This window comes from Silene latifolia, chromosome 10 (assembly GCF_048544455.1).
Source record: "Silene latifolia isolate original U9 population chromosome 10, ASM4854445v1, whole genome shotgun sequence".
In the NCBI taxonomy this organism is placed as follows: domain Eukaryota; kingdom Viridiplantae; phylum Streptophyta; class Magnoliopsida; order Caryophyllales; family Caryophyllaceae; genus Silene; species Silene latifolia.
The window spans coordinates 153526210-153545578 of NC_133535.1; the positions used below are offsets into that span (position 1 = coordinate 153526210).

At 39.3% G+C, this 19369-nt stretch overlaps 2 protein-coding genes across 15 annotated transcripts in view; both read left to right on the forward strand.

Annotated features, from left to right (window-relative positions):
* The first annotated feature begins 5613 nt into the window (after window positions 1–5613).
* Window positions 5614–19369, forward strand: part of LOC141606436 (F-box/kelch-repeat protein At3g06240-like) — a 116057-nt gene continuing 102301 nt past the window's right edge. The window contains exons 1-5 of one of the 14 annotated variants that reach the window (XR_012526716.1): window positions 5614–7972; window positions 8520–8584; window positions 9737–9881; window positions 10910–11107; window positions 11840–12380. Coding sequence is in view for 8 of the 14 variants with exons in the window: in XM_074425554.1 (XP_074281655.1) it covers window positions 9739–11107; window positions 11878–11948 (1440 nt within the window). In the remaining 6 variants the exon portion in view is untranslated. Of the gene's footprint in view, window positions 8414–8519; window positions 8585–9736; window positions 11108–11839; window positions 12381–19369 lie in introns of those variants that run through there. The other 13 variants (XR_012526718.1, XR_012526717.1, XM_074425554.1 and 10 more) reach the window with 13 other exon arrangements.
* LOC141608601 (F-box/kelch-repeat protein At3g23880-like) lies at window positions 13489–14771 on the forward strand. Its single transcript, XM_074427941.1, has 2 exons — window positions 13489–13829; window positions 14366–14771. The coding sequence occupies exons 1-2, from the start codon at window positions 13489–13491 to the stop codon at window positions 14769–14771; spliced, it is 747 nt and encodes a 248-aa protein (XP_074284042.1).

Here is a 19369-nt window from a genome sequence, read left to right on the forward strand (position 1 = left end):
TAGTTGTGTAATCTGCCCCGGTCTTTGCTGTGAGTTTGTCAAACTGTGTGTATATGAAGAATGCAGTTGGTCTTTGGTGGTGGCTGTCATTCATTGATGTCTGATGACAAGGATTGATGTAAGTCGATTAAGATTGTAGCCAATGTTCAACTAAGCACCCACACCGGCCAATTGGATCAGGATGGCTCTTTTACGTATGAGCTGTGAATAAGGTAAAAATCAAACAAAGTTGTGACTTATGAGAGGTCAACTTGAGACGGTTTTAAGCAAGACCTATTAAAAGCCTCCCCCCTTCTCTCTCTTCTACTTCAGTGCCTCCGCTTCACAATTTACTGTAGAAAATGGGCGACCAAGACCTAGTTTCTGAGATGGAACAAGTTATTGAGCAACAAAGCTACCACTTTGATGATTTCATAATTGAAGAGATTCTTACAAGATTGCCCATCAAATCCATTCTTCGATTTAAATCAGTTTCGAAACAATGGTATTCTACTCTTTCTTCTCGCAAATTTGTCAATGACTACCTTATGAAATCCCCCTTTTCTCACCCTTCTGCTCCTATTAACACTTTGTTTGTCCACTCTGATTCCAATTGTTACCTTTTCTCTTATAATGATGATCAAATTTGCGGTAATTTTGAAGATAATTTGGTAAAACTTGAGTTTTCCGAGTTTTGTGGCCAGAAAGGTGAGCTTAAACTTACAGGGTGTTGCAATGGGTTGATTTGCTTAACCTCGCTTACTGGTGAATACTTCATTTTATGGAACCCGGCTACTCGTAAAATACACAAGTATGAGACACATTGGTATATTAAGATTTCTCCTTTTGTTAGTGGTTTTGGGTATGCATCCTCTGTTGATGACTATAAATATGTTCAACTTTCGATGACGGGTTTGGGATTTGGAAAGTATCATAATATTGTTCATATCTTCTCTTTAAGGGAAAATAATTGGAGAAGCCTTGATTTTGATTATACTGCCTTCATTTCTGATAATCCACCAGTGCTTATAAATGAAATAGTATTACATTGGCCTGCTCTTTGTCTTCAAGTTGGTGATAGTATGATTAGTATGATTAGCTTTGATTTGGGTGTTGAGAGGTTTGATAGAGTTAACTTGGATTCCATGGAATGCTTAGGAGTCATGGGTGGGTGTTTGAGCACGTGCAATTCTAGTTACGCGAATACAGGTGAAATGTTGATGCACATATTTGAGTCTGAGTCTGAGTCTCCTGGGGTATTAGTGAAATCCATTGGTGTACCAGAGGGTTTGAGAATAGGCATGGCCTCTCAAATGATCGGGTTTACTAGGACCGGCAAGTTTTTTGTCACAGGGCCATTAAATGATGGGACATGGGATTCAGAGTGTAGAAGGCTGGGGATAGTCGATACAGCTACAAAACCTATGCAATACACAACGCTTTTCAGGTTTGATGAGATGATTAATATTGCAAGATATGTTCCAAGCCTAGTTTCACCTTTTCCCATTGAGGAGCTCTCGAGGGCATAGATGCACTACGTTTTTCCTACGCTCGCTCATTGGCTTGTATGACGACATTGTATGCTTTTCTTAAATCTAAATTGTGTGTAGTATTCTAACTGACTGTGTCTTTGTTGTATTTCTTAGATCCCATCTTATGCTTGTACTTGCACCAGGTCTCTAGTAATGCCGATTAACCCTTTGCGCCTTGACTGTGAATGTGTGTTTGTCTGGAATGTGTTGCTTATGTTCTACTGTCATGTTTGTATTTTTTTAATTTTGTTAATTTTGTTCATTTCATTCCGGTTTGCTGCCCTGTTTGCTCTGTGGTGAATGACATTCAGCATGGTGTTGTAATTGGAACTGCTTTTATTTCCATGACACATGACCCTGGAATATTAGTATTTACCAGAACATTCGGTTAAACAAATTCATGTGCAATACCATTCTCTGATGATTTGCTTTTATAATTTTATGGTTTCCTATTAGTCCATATGAAAGACAATTTCCGAGGTTTGTTTCCTCATCATTCGTCAATAACTTATGCTTGCTCAGTGTAATTCTTAAGATTATTGCATATTGCTTCAGAGGTCTTTTAAGAGTATTTATAATCCGAAAATGTAATCAGAAGTTTCTTTCTGCCTTATATAGTTTCATCTTTTCTCTTTGGGGAGCTGTCGAGGGCATAGATGCACTATGTTGTTCCCGTGCTCTTTGGCTTGTTAAAGACAATGTATGTTTTCCTTAATTCTAAATTGCGTGCAGTATAAACTCTAAATTGGGTGTACTTGTGAATGTTTGGAATGTGTTGCTTATGCAGTTATGCTCTGTCAACACTCAATGTAGATACCACATTTAAAGTGTTTTGATGCATTAAATTACCCTGTTGTAGCGCGTGGATTTGGGTATGCGGCCTCTTTTGTATTGATGACTAAATATATTCAAATTTTGACACTGCTTTCGGCAAATTGATTTTGATCATGATGTATTGATGTGTCGTTCCTTATGGACAAATTGTGCTTATTACTGAATCGTTATCTTGGGCACACGTTTGCTAGATTTGGGGCTAGAGAAGTTTAACATAATTAAGTTCAACTTGGTGCTCTTCGTCAACTTAGAAGTCGTAGGAGGGTGTTTGAGCAAGTCCAACACGGATAGCACAGATATGGGGATCATGTGAGTAATGCACATACGGGAATTTACCACAATCTATGATGGAGAAATCTACTGCTTAACCAAAAGAGATGAGATTAGTCATTAGACAGGTTTTTTGTGGCAGGGAGGCAGCTTTGGTGTAGAATGCCGTGGTTGGTTGACACAGGTATGGTACCTATTCAATACACAACGCTTTTGAAGTTGTTCAATGAGCCGATTAATTTTGTAAGATATGTTCCCAGCCTAGCCTCGCCTTTTTCCCATTTAGGAGTCGTCATAGGCACACAGACGGTGCATTGTGTATAATTAACCTATCGTTCCGTTGCTCCTTGACACTGTATGAACTATGAAGTCCATTATATACATGACCTTGTCACAAATGAGCTTGTTAGTATTATCTTATTATTTCTCAAAAAAAAAAAAACAATACTATGAAATGTTCAAAGTATACTGGCAACAAATACCAGTAAAGGAATGCCAGCCGTCGTAGAGAGTAAAAAACAAGAGATGGAAAGTCACAGCAAGGATGAGAAAGATCTAATACAGCAAACTGAGCAAAGAGAGCTGCCACATGATTTGATAAGTGAGATGATATTAACAAGATTGCCTATCAAATCCATTCTTCGGTTCAAGTCTGTTTCCAAACTCTGGTATTCTACTCTCTCTTCTTCTCGTTTCGCTTTTGCCCACCTCAAGTTCCCCAACCCTTCACCCACAGAATCTTTGCTCATTCGAAATGGCAAAAGATTCCAGATTATGTCTTACAAAAATGGTGAAATTGACTTGGTCAACGTGGAGGTTGACTTTGATGTAGGTGATGAGAATATGGATTTGGTGGGCACTTGTAATGGGTTGGTTTGTTTAGGATCATCTTTTGGTCGTTTGTCCATTATCTGGAATCCAATAACCCGCAAATTTCACAAATACTGGGACTTTGAAATCTCTAACTCGTTTACCAGCCGATGTTTGGTCTACTGGGGATTTGGATATGTTTCTATTATTGATGACTACAAAATTGTTCGGGTATGTAAGAATATGGACAATGGTTCTTTAACAGTTCACGTCTGCTCAATTAGATTAGATACATGGAGAATAATAAAAAACGATGCTTATGATGATACCTCTCATTTGAGGAATCCAGTGTTCGTACGTATATCAGGGGTGTTGGTTAATGAGACATTATATTGGAGGTTACCAGGGACTAATTTTTCCTTCAATTTAGCGTCTGAGAAGCTGGAAGCGTTTCCTTACCTCGAGAAGAGCCCATCATTGTCATATGTTACCACCAGTGATGACGAATATGTCGATAAGTTGTTATTTGTCGTAAATGGATGCTTATCTATGTATGGTAATCTTATTAGAGGTGGTGATATTATAACTTTTATGAATATTTTAACTATTATGAAGAGTTCAGAGGTGATTGAACAAATGATTGTTCCTAAGGATTTAGCTAAGTCTATGCATCATGGCGGAAATTTAATCGGATTCACCCGAAGTGACAAGATCTTTACACAATATATGGCATGTTTAGGATTCACCCGAAGTGACAAGATCTTTACACAATATATTCACCCGCAGCCTTTGAATATCACACCATTGATGGACCTTGAACGAAGCGGGAAAAGTGAGATTGTTAATTATTGTGCGAGTCTTATTCCACCTAATATATCCGTGTTATAAGGATGCTCAAGGATGAGGACTCGAACATCTAACCTTTTGTTTTCTTTTGTGTTTGGCACTAGACCTGTTTTCTAATTTCTACCATTGTGTAACTTCTTATTGTTTGTTTTGCTGTATCATGGTTTTGTTTTACACTAACATTATTGTGAATATTTTGTTTGAATTACGTGTATTTTATACAGTTACCATTCGCATTTTTACACATCACAAATTCTCATTTAATCCGTTTTAAGTTTAAAACGGGTCGAATACATACCAAATCGCTCCACTTGTTGTTTAGGAAATGCCAATACCTTCAAGCTTTCGGCCTGTTACTCTCGGGTGTCTTACCTGATATACGTGGTTTGTAGGCTATCACGTATACTCGAGGATTTACCCCAAAGCGCAACTATGGCAGTAGCTGCGAGGGACCTCGTTACCAAAAAAATAAGAACATCCCCCTACTACTAAGAGAATAAAAATTCTCTTAGTTTTCCCTCCAAAAAGCATCTAGCTAAATAAGGTAATAAATAAAATTTTCTTTCATTACATTATTATCTTTTCAATAAATATATTCTTATAAATAAACTCTAACTTTTTAAATAAATTCATAATTATGTTTTTTTCATTAAAATAAAATAAAATTGGTATTAAATTATAAAATATAAGTTGTTAAATTTTTCAGTAATGCAATGATTATTACTGTAGAGAATAACTTGACACATGCTTACTATTAGCTTCGTGACAAAAAAACATTCACTAAAAAAATTCACAACTTAAATAAATTTTTTTATTAGTTTTCCATTTCAATTTTTTTTGTTTCATATCAAAATACAATGGAGTGAACTGATAAATATTAATGAGGTGCAAGTTTTAAAAGTATAATTCCTCCTATGTACTAAGAGAATACAACTTCTCTAAAGTTTCCATCCTAAGTGCTCAAACTTATATATGGAAACAAATTAGATTTTCATTTATTAAACTAATTTTCCATTTAAAATAATCTATACATAAAAACCGTGTCTCTTATTATTAACTTCGTGACGAAAAAAGATTTTTAAAAAAAATTTGATGTAGTTAAAATATTTTCATAAAAAAACACAATTCATGGAATTATTCAATTCTTTTGATTAATTTTAATATTAGTTATTTTTTATAAAAATTCACGAGAAATAAATCTAAAATCTATAACTAATACATTAAAATTTAAAAGACCTATATTTACCGCGCATTTGCGCGGGATCTACACTAGTTGTGTTTTAAAAAGAAGCATTTACCCCAAAGCGCAACTATACCGATCAAATTTAACCCAATCTAAAACCCGAACCGTTTGAGCCCATTTCGTGGGTCTATCACTCAATCACATAATCCGCTGAAGTGCTTCTCTTCACTCCGTCACTCTAATTGAAACACTCGGCACACATTCAAGTGGGAGCCTTCTGCTAATTCCAGGTTTGTATCCTATTGATTGATTTTAGGGTTCCATGCTTTATTCATACATTGATTGATTTGGGGGAAATTTTCAATTTTGTGTTTCGTAATCATTGTAATTATATCTTAGTTCGTCAATGACAAAGATTAGGAAGAAGCATGTGATTCCGCAACAAAGTTACCTCTCTGATGATCTTATGATTGAAGAAATACTTACTAGATTGCCCATTAAATCCGTTCTTCGATTTAAATCAGTTTCGAAACAATGGTATTCTACTCTTTCTTCTTCCAATTTTGCGAATGCCCACCTTAAGAAATCCCCCTTTTCTCGCCCTTCTGCTCCTGTTAACACCCTGCTTGTCCATTATCGTAATGAAAATTACCTTTTTTCCTATGATGATAATGATGATGATCAAGTTTTGGGTAATTTTAAAGATAATTTGGTTAAACTAGAAGTCGACTTTGGCGTGGAACATTATTTGAGGCTTACAGGATTCTGCAATGGGTTAATTTGTTTAACTGAACGTTTTGGTAAATACTTCGTTTTATGGAATCCGGCTACCCGTAACCTGCACAAATATGAGTCAGATGGATATTTAAAGCGTTTTGATGGTCAGAAACGCCCTTGCATATCCTCTGGATTTGGGTATGCGTCTTCTATTGATGACTACAAATATGTTCGAATTTTGACGGAGGATAGGGGTAGTGTAAATATTGTTCATATCTTCTCTCTAAGGGAAAATAAGTGGAGAAAAATTGAATTTGGTCATGATCCTCTCGTAATTTATAGACACGCATTGCTTGTTAATGAAAAAATATATTGGGCTGCTAATAGTAGCCAAGCTGGTGATTTATTTATTAGCTTTGATTTAGGGAATGAGAGGTTTGACATAAGTAAGATCAATTGGGATGAAACGGAAGTCTTAGGAGTCATGGGAGGGCGTTTGAGAAAGTGCAACTATAAAGTTGACAAGGTAATGCATATATTGAAACCCACTTCAATACTAAAATCTATATGTCTACCAAAGGGGTTGAGGTTAGACAGCTTATCTGAAATGGTCGGGTTCACAAAGGCTGACAAGTTTTTTGTGACGGGGCCCTTAAGTGATGATGTGAGTTCCGGGAGCAGAACACTAGGGTTAGTTGACACGGGTACAAAACTGGTGCAATACACAACACTTTTGAGGTTTGATACGTTGTTTAATATTGCAAGATATTTCCCAAGCCTAGTTTCGCCTTTTCCCATGGTTGAGCCGTTGGAGGCATAGATGCAATCAATTGTATGCTTTTTATAAATTGCTTGTAGAACTCTATGTGACAGTCAGACAGTGTTGTATCCTTAAGAATATTTCCTTACATTTGGTTCCATTTTCATTTACTTGCACTAGGTCTCTAGTAAGGCTGTTTAACTATTTTTTTTATCACCGGACCACAAATATGAATTTGTGTTCCATGGAATTTTTTGCTCTAGTTTAGGCCTTTGTCCTTGGCTGGCGGGACTCATCAGGATCACTAAATGTTTCATCATCTTGAAGGATTTGGGCTAGCACACATGGCACATGAATCCGAATGCATCAATTGACATTGAACTAATATGTAATGTACTGTTCGTATAACTTTGGACGACCAAGCTGATAGAGGTTGTAGTGAGCTATGTTTGAAGCGCGATCTCACATTTTTTGTTATTGCGTTTCATCGATCGGCTTGAGGAGTCAAGGAGAAGGACAAGCGGATCATGACTGCAAATTGTGTAGTTTTTGGGTTTCAAATTGTGTGGGATTAATGGTTGTTTAGATGCTTGGAATGTGGATGTGAATGGGGTTGTGGAAATTTGGATGTTGAAAGAGCATGGCCGCATGGGAGTCTTGGGTGAAGTTGTTTAAATTTGATATTGTTCCGGGTTTGTGTAGTTTTTGTGGATGGATTGAGAGTGGGAAGGTTTTACTGCAGACAAATGATAGAAGTATTTTGCTAGCTGACCTAATCAAAGCCCGGTAAAATATTAGTCCATTGGTGAAAGATTTGGGTGATATTGAGACAGTGGGTTTCGTTCGGAATGCTGTTTCTCCCTTACTTTGAATGTTCTAGTGGAACAGAATGACTACAATGAAATGGTAAAGCAGAAGTTACAGCTATGATATAAGTAAATTCGTGATAGTTGTGTGGATTTTTATTTCTTTTATTTCCGCAAATGATATGGGATAGATGCATCAAGCCATCAATCACTTCCTAGAGCATGTTGTAAACCTGTAAGCATTTGTATACTCCACTCAGTTTCAATTATCCATCCCCTCCCCTGTAACAATATATTTTTGCTTTCAACTGGTTTGTTGTTTTTGGCATGCTTGTTATATCAGTAATGTATTTTGTGTCATTCTCTGCTAGGTGGTTTTTACGTTATTTTATACGGATACAAATCATGATTTTAAATGGATCAAATACTATATGTGATAATATTTTGAAATGATTTCGTGAAACTGTCTTTTCACGATGAAATGTTTTTAGATTTTATGGTTTCTTATTAGTCTGCATTTAAGTTGTGCATTATTATCCTTGCTTGTTGATTTATTGCTGGATTTTTTTAGTTTGCTTCCTGTTGCTAAAGGGTCTGTGAGATATCGACGCCCTCTTGAGTCTTGGTATTTCATAACTTTGGATCAGACATTACATGTCCCTTAAAAATAAATAAGGTGTTTTTTTTTGTTTTTGTTTTTTTTAATGTTATGGATCAGTAGAAACAATTTTAATGCTGCAGAACAATCTTTGTGACATTACATGTCCTTTGAAAATTGACAGGGAGCTAAACTATGAGCTTATATCTGCATGACACGCTGTTTGGTCGGGTCTTCTGAAAGTTTGAGGTATGTTTTCTCATTGTTCTTTAATAACAATTGTTTGTTCAAAATGTAATTGATCAGTTGATCTTAGAGGCAAATTATCCATGATGAATAGTGAAATGTGGGTATATAGTGGTTCCGTTATACTCCCTCCGTCCCGGTCAATTGTTGTCCTTTCGTTTTGGCACAAAGACCAAGGAATGAGGAAAAGGCCAATAACTAAGGGTCCGTTTGGATTGAAGGAATTGGAGAGAAGGGGAGGGAAGGGAAAGGGAGGGATTTAATTTCCTTTGTTTGGATAAAAAATATGGGAGAAAGGAAATGGAAGGGGAGAGAAATGAGAGGACTTATTTTCCCCCCTATAGAACAAATTATAATCTTTCCAAGGGTGGCAAGATTTGGAAAGAAAACATTATTTGGACTCTAATTATACCACCAACATCCTTCAATCCTCCATCCATTCTTCATCTCCCTCCTTCCTCCCCTTCCATTTCCCTTCATAATTTTTGTTATCCAAACACCCAAATCCCATTTGCCCTCCCCTTCTCTCCCCTCCCTTCACCTCCCCTCACTCCCCCTCCCCTCCCTTTCCCTCCTAAAATTGTATCCAAACGGACCCTAAATGACAAGTGGAACAAATTGAATGAGAATGATCAAATTACTCATCAAGTTCATTCTTAAAATAGAAAGGACAACAAATGACTGAGACACCCAAAAATGGAAAAGGACAACAAACGACCGGGACAGAGGGAGTATTGTTTTAAAGACTTTTTACGAGTATGAGCATTAGACTACGAATAACATGAAAACAAAAGAGATTGAACTGAGTCGTAAAAAGAAAATATCATAGGTTATTCTAATTTACACAGTAGGTAATTTACCAATGCAAAGTCAAGTTTTTACCCATGGCCAACATATTGCGTTAGATACGTGACCTTCAGTGGCAGTGTCAGGATTACGCATTACGCATTAGAAAGGATTACAATACTTACTGTAGTTCTCTCGCTCCGCCACTGATGACCTTGTCAAAAGTCAAAGCTTATTGTCCTATATTATAAGGTTATCATCTTCTACAATATTATATATATAAACTTTAGAAGTAATGCCAAGAATAAAGAATAAAGTATAAACTAACAAAAAGAAGTGAAGGAATATCATTTGGGAAATTTTTATCAGAGATGGAAAGTCAAAGCAAGGATGATGAAGATCCAATACATCAAACAGATCAAACAGAGCTGCCACATGGTTTAATAAGTGAGATGATATTAACAAGATTGCCTATCAAATCCATTCTTCGGTTTAGGTCCGTTTCCAAACTCTGGTATTCTACTCTCTCTTCTTCTCGTTTCGCATTTGCCCACTTACAATTTCCCAACCCTTTATCCATAGAATCCTTGATCATTCGAAATGGCAACAAATTCCAGATTTTGTTTTACGAAAATGGCAAAATTGACTTAGTCAACGGGGAAGTTGACTTTGACGTAGGTGATGAGAATATGGTCTTGGTCGGCAGTTGTAATGGGCTGGTTGGTTTAGGATCAACTTCTGGTTGTTTGTTCATTATATGGAATCCAATGACCGGCGAATTTGACAAATACTTGGACTCGGAAATCTCCAACTTCACTACCGAAGGGTGTATGGTCACTTGGGGATTTGGGTATGTTTGTGCTGTTGATGACTATAAGATTGTCAGGCTATGCAAAAAAGTGTTTAAGGATTCGATAAGGGTTCACGTTTACTCGACAAGGTTTGATAAAATGCAAAGAATCGACGACAACAATACTTCTGATAATTTCTTTGGTTTGAGAATAGCAGAGCGCTTACGCAAACCAGGGGTATTGGTTAATGAGACTTTGTATTGGATGGGCGGCATGCCACACATGCTCGATGGGTTACTAAGGAAAATTATTTCCTTCGATTTAGCATCTGACACACTTGACACATTTCCTCACCTTGAGGTGAGCACACCGTCTTTGCTATATGGTTCAGATAACGATGAATGTTTTGATAAGTTACTATGTGTTGTAAATGGACGTTTATCCAAGTACGGTAGACGTCTCACAAGTGGCGAGGATGTCATAACGGTGTTGAAAAGTCCGGGAGTGAAAGAAGAAATTGTTCTTTCTAAGGTTTTGGCTAGTTGGATGCATTACGAAAACTTAATTGGCTCCGTTGGAGGTGACAAGATCTTTACACAATATTATGATAATTATGCTCTACATTTAGGAGTTTTCGATATAACTTCGCAGCCTTGGAATTATACGTCGTTGATGAACCTTGATAGAGGGCCTAAATTTGAGATTGTTAGTTATTGTCCAAGTCTTATTTCAATTAATTCTCATGTTACAGAGTCGTCCGAGATCACTTCATCCCTTAACCATGAGGTCAGGGGTACGATCCTTGCCCATTGGAATGGAGCAAACTCTTCGGCCAGCCGTTTACCTCTTCCTGAGAGCACTCACGACAAGGGGATTATACGCTGTTGTCGATGGTGGACACCCCGTTTTACATCAAAAAGAAAAACAGAGTCGCCCGAGACGCACAAGGGTGAGGATTCCAATATCTAACTTTTACTTTTTGTATGTTTATCTATACCATGGTTTTGGTTTATACTGTCATACTACTCACTCCGCTCTAACTCAACACGTTCTTTACGTTAGTGTTCTCTTATGAGAAATAGTTTAATAAAACGTAAAAAAATCTGTTGAGTAGGAGAGTCCAAATGTGAGATTGTTAGTTATTGTGCATTTCTGCAAGTTTTATTTTATCTAATGCTCATATTACAAGGCCCCGCCCGAGAGTGAGGATTCGAACTTCTAACTTTTACTTCCTTTTGCATTTTTTGGTTTAGCGATCACTATGGTTTTGTTTTTTAATCTATACCGTATTATACACTTAATTTCTAGGATATGGTAACTGGTGCCTTATTTATTTATTTATGGATAAATTACAAATAACAATCTCGTATTTGCGATTTTTTTACAAATTACCACCCGTATTTGCGTTTTTACAAATAACCTCCAAACTTTAACGTATATTCCCCAATCACCCCCGTATTTTTACCCCGAACATTGTTTCTCTTATTTCCCGACTTGTTAAGTGACGATTTACATAAAATACCAAAACTACCTTCATTAAGTTTACACCAACATACCCTCCACAAACAACAAATTAGCTACTTTAGGGTGTGTTGATCAGTGTTTGTACATAATTCCGTCCCAGATTTTCGTGAAATAGTCAGTTTTTCGTTCCGGATTTTTAAATTTTTTTCATTTGTAGGATTAGTATCTGAAAATATTTGTAATTTACAAGAATAGCAGTAGCCGACTTGGTTGGACTGAAGAAGATGAAACAGAATGGCAAAAGGATGCAATTGAACAACTCATAAATGCGAAGGCGAAGATGGAAAATGGTTTTATGAGTGCCGTTACTAGTAGGTCCTTTATCATTGATCGGTTTCAAAAAGTTGTAGGCGAAAATGAAGTGTTGAGGTCCTTTATCATTGATCGGTTTCAAAAAGTTGTAGGCGAAAATGAAGGGTTGAAACTCAGGAACATACAAGAGTTGGTTGAACAAGATAATTTCCGTAGAAGCGTAGAACAATTTAATTGGGTGGTAATTCTATGTTATGCACTTTTATTTGGATGCTTTTGCTTGTGTATTAGTACCATTAATAATTAAGGCATTCATTTAGGTAGCATGAAGATGAAGTTGTAATGTTTTAAGACGATGTTGTCAAGTTTGTAATGTTCTAAGACGACGTGTTGTCAAGTATGAATTTCAAGGCTTTTGGCGTTAATGATATGCTTATTTCAACAAATAGAGTAACAAACAAATTGCTACTAGCGTTCAATCACATTTCGTAACATTTAACACAAAATCTCATTTGTGACGGCACGTAGCCGTCACTTTGGAGTGACGGATACCATTTTCCCTCACAAATGACCCAAATAGAGGAGAGAGGGAAACATATGGGGGTGCCCCCACCTTGTCCCCCATATCCGTTTTGTGAGTGGCATTATCCGTCACTTGCTCCAACCCGTCTTCAGCAAGACTAATTGAACATTTAAACACAAATTGAAATGGTTAAAGAGTGTTACAAATTACTTCCACTAAAATAAAGAGTTTTACAAATTACCACCAAGTACGTCTTATAAGTCTTTTAAATGACCAACTAGCCTAAGTATCGATAAATTTGTTAATCCAAAGATGGCTGACTCCCAATTTGGCTCAGTCTTACAAATGACCAACTAGCCTAAGTACCGATAAATTTGTTAATCCAAAGATGGTTGGCTTCCAGTTTGGCTCAAAATGGTTTGATCATGTGCTGTCTTTGCCTTCTTCGCATCACTTTTCTTCTTTGCAGCCTTGACCTAAGTTGAATTAGTCGGAGGTCTTCCATAAAACATTTTTCTTTTTTTTTTTTTTGTTCTTTCGATATTTTCAATAACAAGGCTCGAAGGTTATATGAAAAAATATTTGACAAATCAGTAAGACTTTTGATATGTGATACAAAAATATAATCATGATAAAATATTTTTATAAAATATGAGCAATATCTTATGTAATCACACAAGTTCGAGCCGCTCGCGAGCTTTTCGAGTTGAGCCAGCCTTTTCCATAATTTAAAGCAGCAAATTGGCATATTTTTACATAATTTACGTAATTTAAAATATTTTTACACAAGTTAAAACAGCAAGTTTGGTGTCCTTTTCCATAATTTAAAGCAGCAAATTGGCATATTTTTACGCATGACCTTGCCATTCACGGTAGTTCTGCCATTAGTATTAAATTATCATGTTGTTACAAAATAATTACAATGAAATATTCAAAGTTGCTTGATAGATAGTATTAGTTGACATTCAATATTCAACCAACAAAAAATTTGAACCAAATTTCAAATGCAAAACAGAGGAAAAAAAATAGAGATGGAATTTCAAAGCAAGGATGAGAAACGTCCAATACAAGAAAGTGAGCTGCCATTTGATGTAATAAACGAGATGATATTAACAAGATTGCCTATCAAATCCGTTGTTCGATTCAAGTCTGTTTCCAAACTCTGGTATTCTACTCTCTCGTCTCCTCGTTTTGCTTATGCCCATTTGAAAATGTTCAACCCTTCAACCACACAGTCCTTGTTCATTCAATCTGTGTTTGAAAACAAATTCAAAATTTTGTCCTATGAAGATGGTGGTCAAAGTAGCCAAATGGATAACAAATGTGAAATTGACTGGGTCAACGAGAAGGTTGACTTTGATGTAGGGAAAGAGTATGTGCATTTGGTGGGGAGTTGTAATGGTTTGGTTTGTTTAGGATCAACTTCGGGTTGTTTATTCATTATATGGAATCCAATAACTCACGAATTTTTCAAATACCGAGATTCTGAGATCTCTAAGACTATCATTATCAAAGAAATTCTTGACCGTTCATGACAATTAAAGAGCAAAAAAAAAAGAAAAGTAAATATAAGTGTGCGACCGTTCAGCAAAACATAGAAGAATATGGCCTTCTGACAACCTGCATGACCACAATTCATGCCCACTTTGGTGACCGCCATGTGTCAAAAAATAAGTGGATAGTAGCACCTTTTAAATAAAAAGAAATAATAAAAACAAATTAGCCCAATAATAGTTTGGCATGTGGGCATGTGGCATATTAAAATTGAGTAAAAAGTAAGAGAGAGACGGTAGGTTAAGGTGGTCATTGATAAACATCAAATAAATGGTGTAGGTCAAATAAGGTGGTCATGAATATAAAAGTAATATTTGTAACTGTGACCTAGGTCATGACCTTTCATTGATAAAGATGGTCTAAGGTTGCTCGCGGGGGCCTTTTGGTCACTTGGGGATTTGGGTATGTTTCTTCTGTTGATGACTACAAAGTTGTTCGGATATGTAGAGATGGTATATGTGATTTTATGAGAGTTTATGTCTACTCAACAAGGTTTGGTAAATTGAAAATAATCGACAACAACGATGATTCCCATAATTTCTCTGGTTTGAGGAAAACAAACAACTTGGTTAATCCTGGGGTGTTGGTTAATGAAACTCTATATTGGATGGATAACGCCCCAAAGATCCCATCCTTGATGAATGGGTTGCCAAGGGAAATTCTTTCGTTCGATTTAGCAACCGAGATGTTCGGCACATTTCCTCATCTCGAGGTAAGCACACCTGATGCTCGTGTTAGGAGGACGCCCGGGGACGAATAGTTGAACATCTAAAATTTGTTGTTAATTGGAGACCCGGTGTGAAAGCAGTTGATTTCGTAGTTTTAGAATTTACGAACGAAGAAAAATAACCAATCGATGAAAGAACATGAAACCATTCTGTTTCAATAGAGGTACAATGATTATAGTACATTTTGTATAGATTTGGAGCGTCAAATACCTCGTCTTATTACTCAGTCTGACTCAGAGGTAATTGTTGATTTCATGGAATCCGAGCTCAATGTTCCGATGGCACATATTCATATGATTAATATATGTCAATCTTTTATTCGTGATTCCCCATGTAGGGTGGAGATGCATCATACATATCGGGAAGCTAATGCTTGTGTGAATTGGCTGGCGAATTATGGGGTGACTCAAATGCAGCAGTTGACTCGATTTGATTTATCGAATGTGCCGAACCAGTTGTTCAAATTATCTCAGCCAGATGTGCGAGGAGTTGCGTGGCCTCGACTTGTCCCGACTCATGTTGTTTAGTTTTTGTGTTTTTGTAGTTTCATAGCATCGTTCTTTTGTTTTGCTCTCTTTTTTTTTGGGCTTGTTCCCGCTTCTCTTCACCCAAAAAAAATTTAAAATTTAAAATAAAAAATTCCTCCATTGATGACGTGGACTCATTTCTTCTTATAAATAATTTGAAAGTAGCCGTATTTTTGTAATTATTTTGAATTTAAACCTGATTTAAGAAAAAATTTACTTTATTACCGGCATGTGGTAATATTTGACATTTTGACCCGTTTGTCCTAAACTTAAGAAGAATAGTATCCTTCTTAAGCTGTACTGGGTATAGAATTCTTAACCCGTGGACATAAAGTATTCTTAAATGGGATGCTCTTAGAGAAATTCTTTAATTTGGAATTTTGGTACATCACAGATATAACAAAATTCTTTAGGGTTTATAGAAAGGGTTTTTCTAATGACACACATTAATAAATTAAATAAGGAAAGATTTATATAATATTCTCAGTAATTATGGTAAAACTAAGTTTATAATTGAATTTATCATGAGAATTTGTTGTAAATCTTTACATATTTGATTTATTAACGTGTACTCTTAGGTACACATTAGAAAAACCCTTATAAAAAGAAAAAAAAAAAAGAAAAAGAAGAGGGAGACTGTTTCCTGCCGCGCGGCTGAATTCACGTTTGCACCAGAGTTTGGATTCCATGACAGAGACTAACAAGAAAGACGATGTTATTGCACAACGAAGGTACCTCTCCGATGATCTTATTATTCACGAAATTCTTACAAGATTACCGGTTAAATCCATTCTTCGGTTTAAGTCCGTCTCAAAACTATGGTACTCTACTCTTTCTTCTCCCAAATTTGCTAGATTTCACCTTATGAAATTTCCCTTGTTTCGCCCTTCTGCGCCGGTAAACAGCTTGTTTATTGAGAGTTGGAAGGATCGGTACCTATTCTCTTATGATGATCAGAAGTCTGGTAACTTCGAAGATAATTTGGTTAAACTAGGAGACGACGTCATGTTTGGGGTGAAATATTATCTTATTGATGGGGCATATTCTGCACCCGCTGACCAGTCAACATATTGAGCAAGGTCAAAGATATCCACAGCAAGTCAACGGCTTAGACAGCCTAACCGACGAGGCCTGTCGGCCTGTCAGATGGGTCCCGGCCGGGCAACCACCGGCGGGCACACATCCGCGAACTCATATCCAAGACCCCTCGGTGAGCCAACAGGGGGCCGTCGGCTGCCGTGGGTCCCTCGGCCGAGGGTAGATCGCCTTTCCACCGCTAGCCACTTGGCCACTACGTGACAAAAGGTGAAAGTCTATAAATACTCCTCTACTCTCATTGAGTAAAGGATCCACAATTTAACCTAAGAATCACTATTCATCTGGTAATATCTTCCTTATCTCTCTACAATACGTACTTTGCCAAGTAACAACAACTTACCTCTCTAAGTTACCGACTTGAGCGTCGGAGTGAGTTCGCTCGCCCAAAGCCGAGCCCCGCTTGTTCATCGTTTCAGAGACCGCAAGGAGGATTCAACTAAAGACGCTATTCTACAAGCATGGGTGGTAACATATAATCAAGCCTGGAATTACACCCGGAACAATTGGCGCCGTCTGTGGGAAAAGATACTAGAAGCTAGTCACATTCATTCCCAAACAAAAAAAAAAAGAAACAAAACAAAAACCCACCCAAAAAGCTAAGAAGATGTCGAAACAACCAGAGAAGGTGTTGGTGGAAAACAAATTCTACCAAGACGACACATTCCACAACTCGTAAATCGGGCAGCCCCCACCTACCGTATCACCGATACGACGAACGGGACGCCAAAGGAACAAGATATGCCGCTGCCCGCCGACCAAGTCACCGTCATGGGACATGTGGTTGATGCAAAGAAAGTCAAGCTACTCCCGGACATAATTGCTAGTACGCGCTCACACCGTCACACCGACAAGAGCGGCGGAACCCGTCCAGGAGACCAGGGCCCAAAATGTGACTCCAAGAGACTTGAATGGAGCACTGGAAGAAGCCGGCCCGTCAAGACGCCGGGGAGCCCAGAGCGCTAGTGGTAGACCTTAGTCCTTCCCGCACTCGCGGGAGGATGGCGCGCCGCAGCGCCGACGAGGCACCCCCTGCAGGAGTGAAAGAAGTCCGACTCACCGAGTCGGAGAAGAAGCCCAACTCACCGTAGTCGGAGAAGAAGCCCTTCCCGCCACGGGGAGAGGAGCCGGACTAGGGATGCGAGGAGCCGATCGCCGCGTGGCATTCGACACGTGGTCGACACCCCTCGCCGCCTCGTCCCTAGATACCCCTGGTGCCGACTAAGCTGAAGTTGCCACCTATAGCATACAAAGGAGAAGGCGACCCAACCGACCACGCGAGGCTTACGAGTCTCACATGTCGCATGGGAGCAACCCGATGAGGTTTGGTGCCGAATCTTCCCAACGACACTGCATGGGATGGCACAAAGTTGGTACAAGGGGCTACCCGACGGTCGGTATACTTTATTACGCCGACCTAAAGGACACGTTCCTAGCCCGCATTCCCGTAACAAGAGGAGGGCCGTGGAGACCTCGGACCTCCCGACTATCGACAGAAGGAGGCGAATCTCTCCGGTTATGTGAAGAGGTTCGACGCCAAGGTTCAAGCAGATTCGTGAGTGAACAATGAACCGGGCAGCCTTCGGCGATAAAAGGCCTCCCGAGAGGAGACCTAAAGAATGAGCTCATCAAGTGCGGCGGCCAAGAGATTAGACTCGCCAGAAAATGGCCGATCAAGCCATTAAGGTGGAGGACTACCACAAAACCTCGGGCAGCCCCAGCGAGGCCGAGCACTCGTAAAAGAAAAGCCGCCGGGAGGACAACCCGGATGAAAGACGCCGTGACGATAATAGGTCACGGTCTCGACAGTCCACCAGAGCGTAACTCGGCGGACGCCGGGGAGTTCGGGAACGAACCGCCGAGGCGGTACAATGATCACACCCCCGGCCGTGTCTGCGCCGAGGTTTTCGCCCGAGCAAGAGCGAGGGTTAGAAGTGGGAGAGGCCTCCCGGTAGAGGAGTGACGGTGACACGAGCCATCTTGATGAGTACCACGGCCACACCCTGGTCACCTTATCGACAAATCGTCGGCATCTCAAGAATGCCATTGAAGAACTGATCCGGAAAGGGAGCCTCGGCAAATATGTTGCCAAAGGCCAAAAGACTGATGCCGACGGTCCAGATAAGAAATCCGCCTTCGAACGGATAGGAGTAATCCATGTCGTCATCGGGGGCAACGAGAGCGGTGGGTCCGTTCATGGGCACAAACGGCACCCGAACGAGCCGTATCGTGCCATCAACTTTGTGCCCAACACAAATACTCCCGCCCAACATCCCCGATATAACTATTGGGAAGAAGGATTACGAGGGAGTCATCGCGCCACAACGACCCACTCGTAATCCACTTGGACATAGCCAACCACCTGGTGAAGAGGTGCCCGATTGACACAGCGCCTACACAAACGTTATGTACAAAATGAATGCTTTCTCAACCTCGGTCCGAAAGTTGAAGACTTGAGCCCCGCACCAACCCGTTGTACAGCTTTTTTCGAGCTTCTACCGGTACCCCTTGGGTCAATCAGCCGCTCGGGGGGTCGGCGAGGGAAGTGCGGCCAAGAACGTTATGTCCGAGTTCGTGGTCATCGACGGCTCGTCCGCCTACAACGTTCTCATAGGCCGAGTCACCCCGAGCGGCCGATGCGGTAATGTCCATCGGGCTCGACATTGATGTATGTCTCGGATCGGGGGGAAGTGCATAAGCTCGTCTCAAAGAACGAAAAGAACGAAGTGGTCAATGTCCAAGTGTCCGCCAGAGGGTGCAACATGCAATCCTTCAAAGTGGCGAAGGAGTCAGAGAAGGGGAAGAGCCCATCCTTGCAACGGAGGGCAAGCACACGGAATACCACCGTCGGCATGGTAGAGGAGCGGAGACCGAAGAGGTGGAGATTGACCCGTGCCACACCGTAACTATCGGTGTTAACCTGGAGCCAAAGTTCGAGAGCCGCCTCCTAGATCTCGCCGAGGAGAAACAAAGACGTCTTCGCCTACTCGGCGGCCGAGATGCCAGGC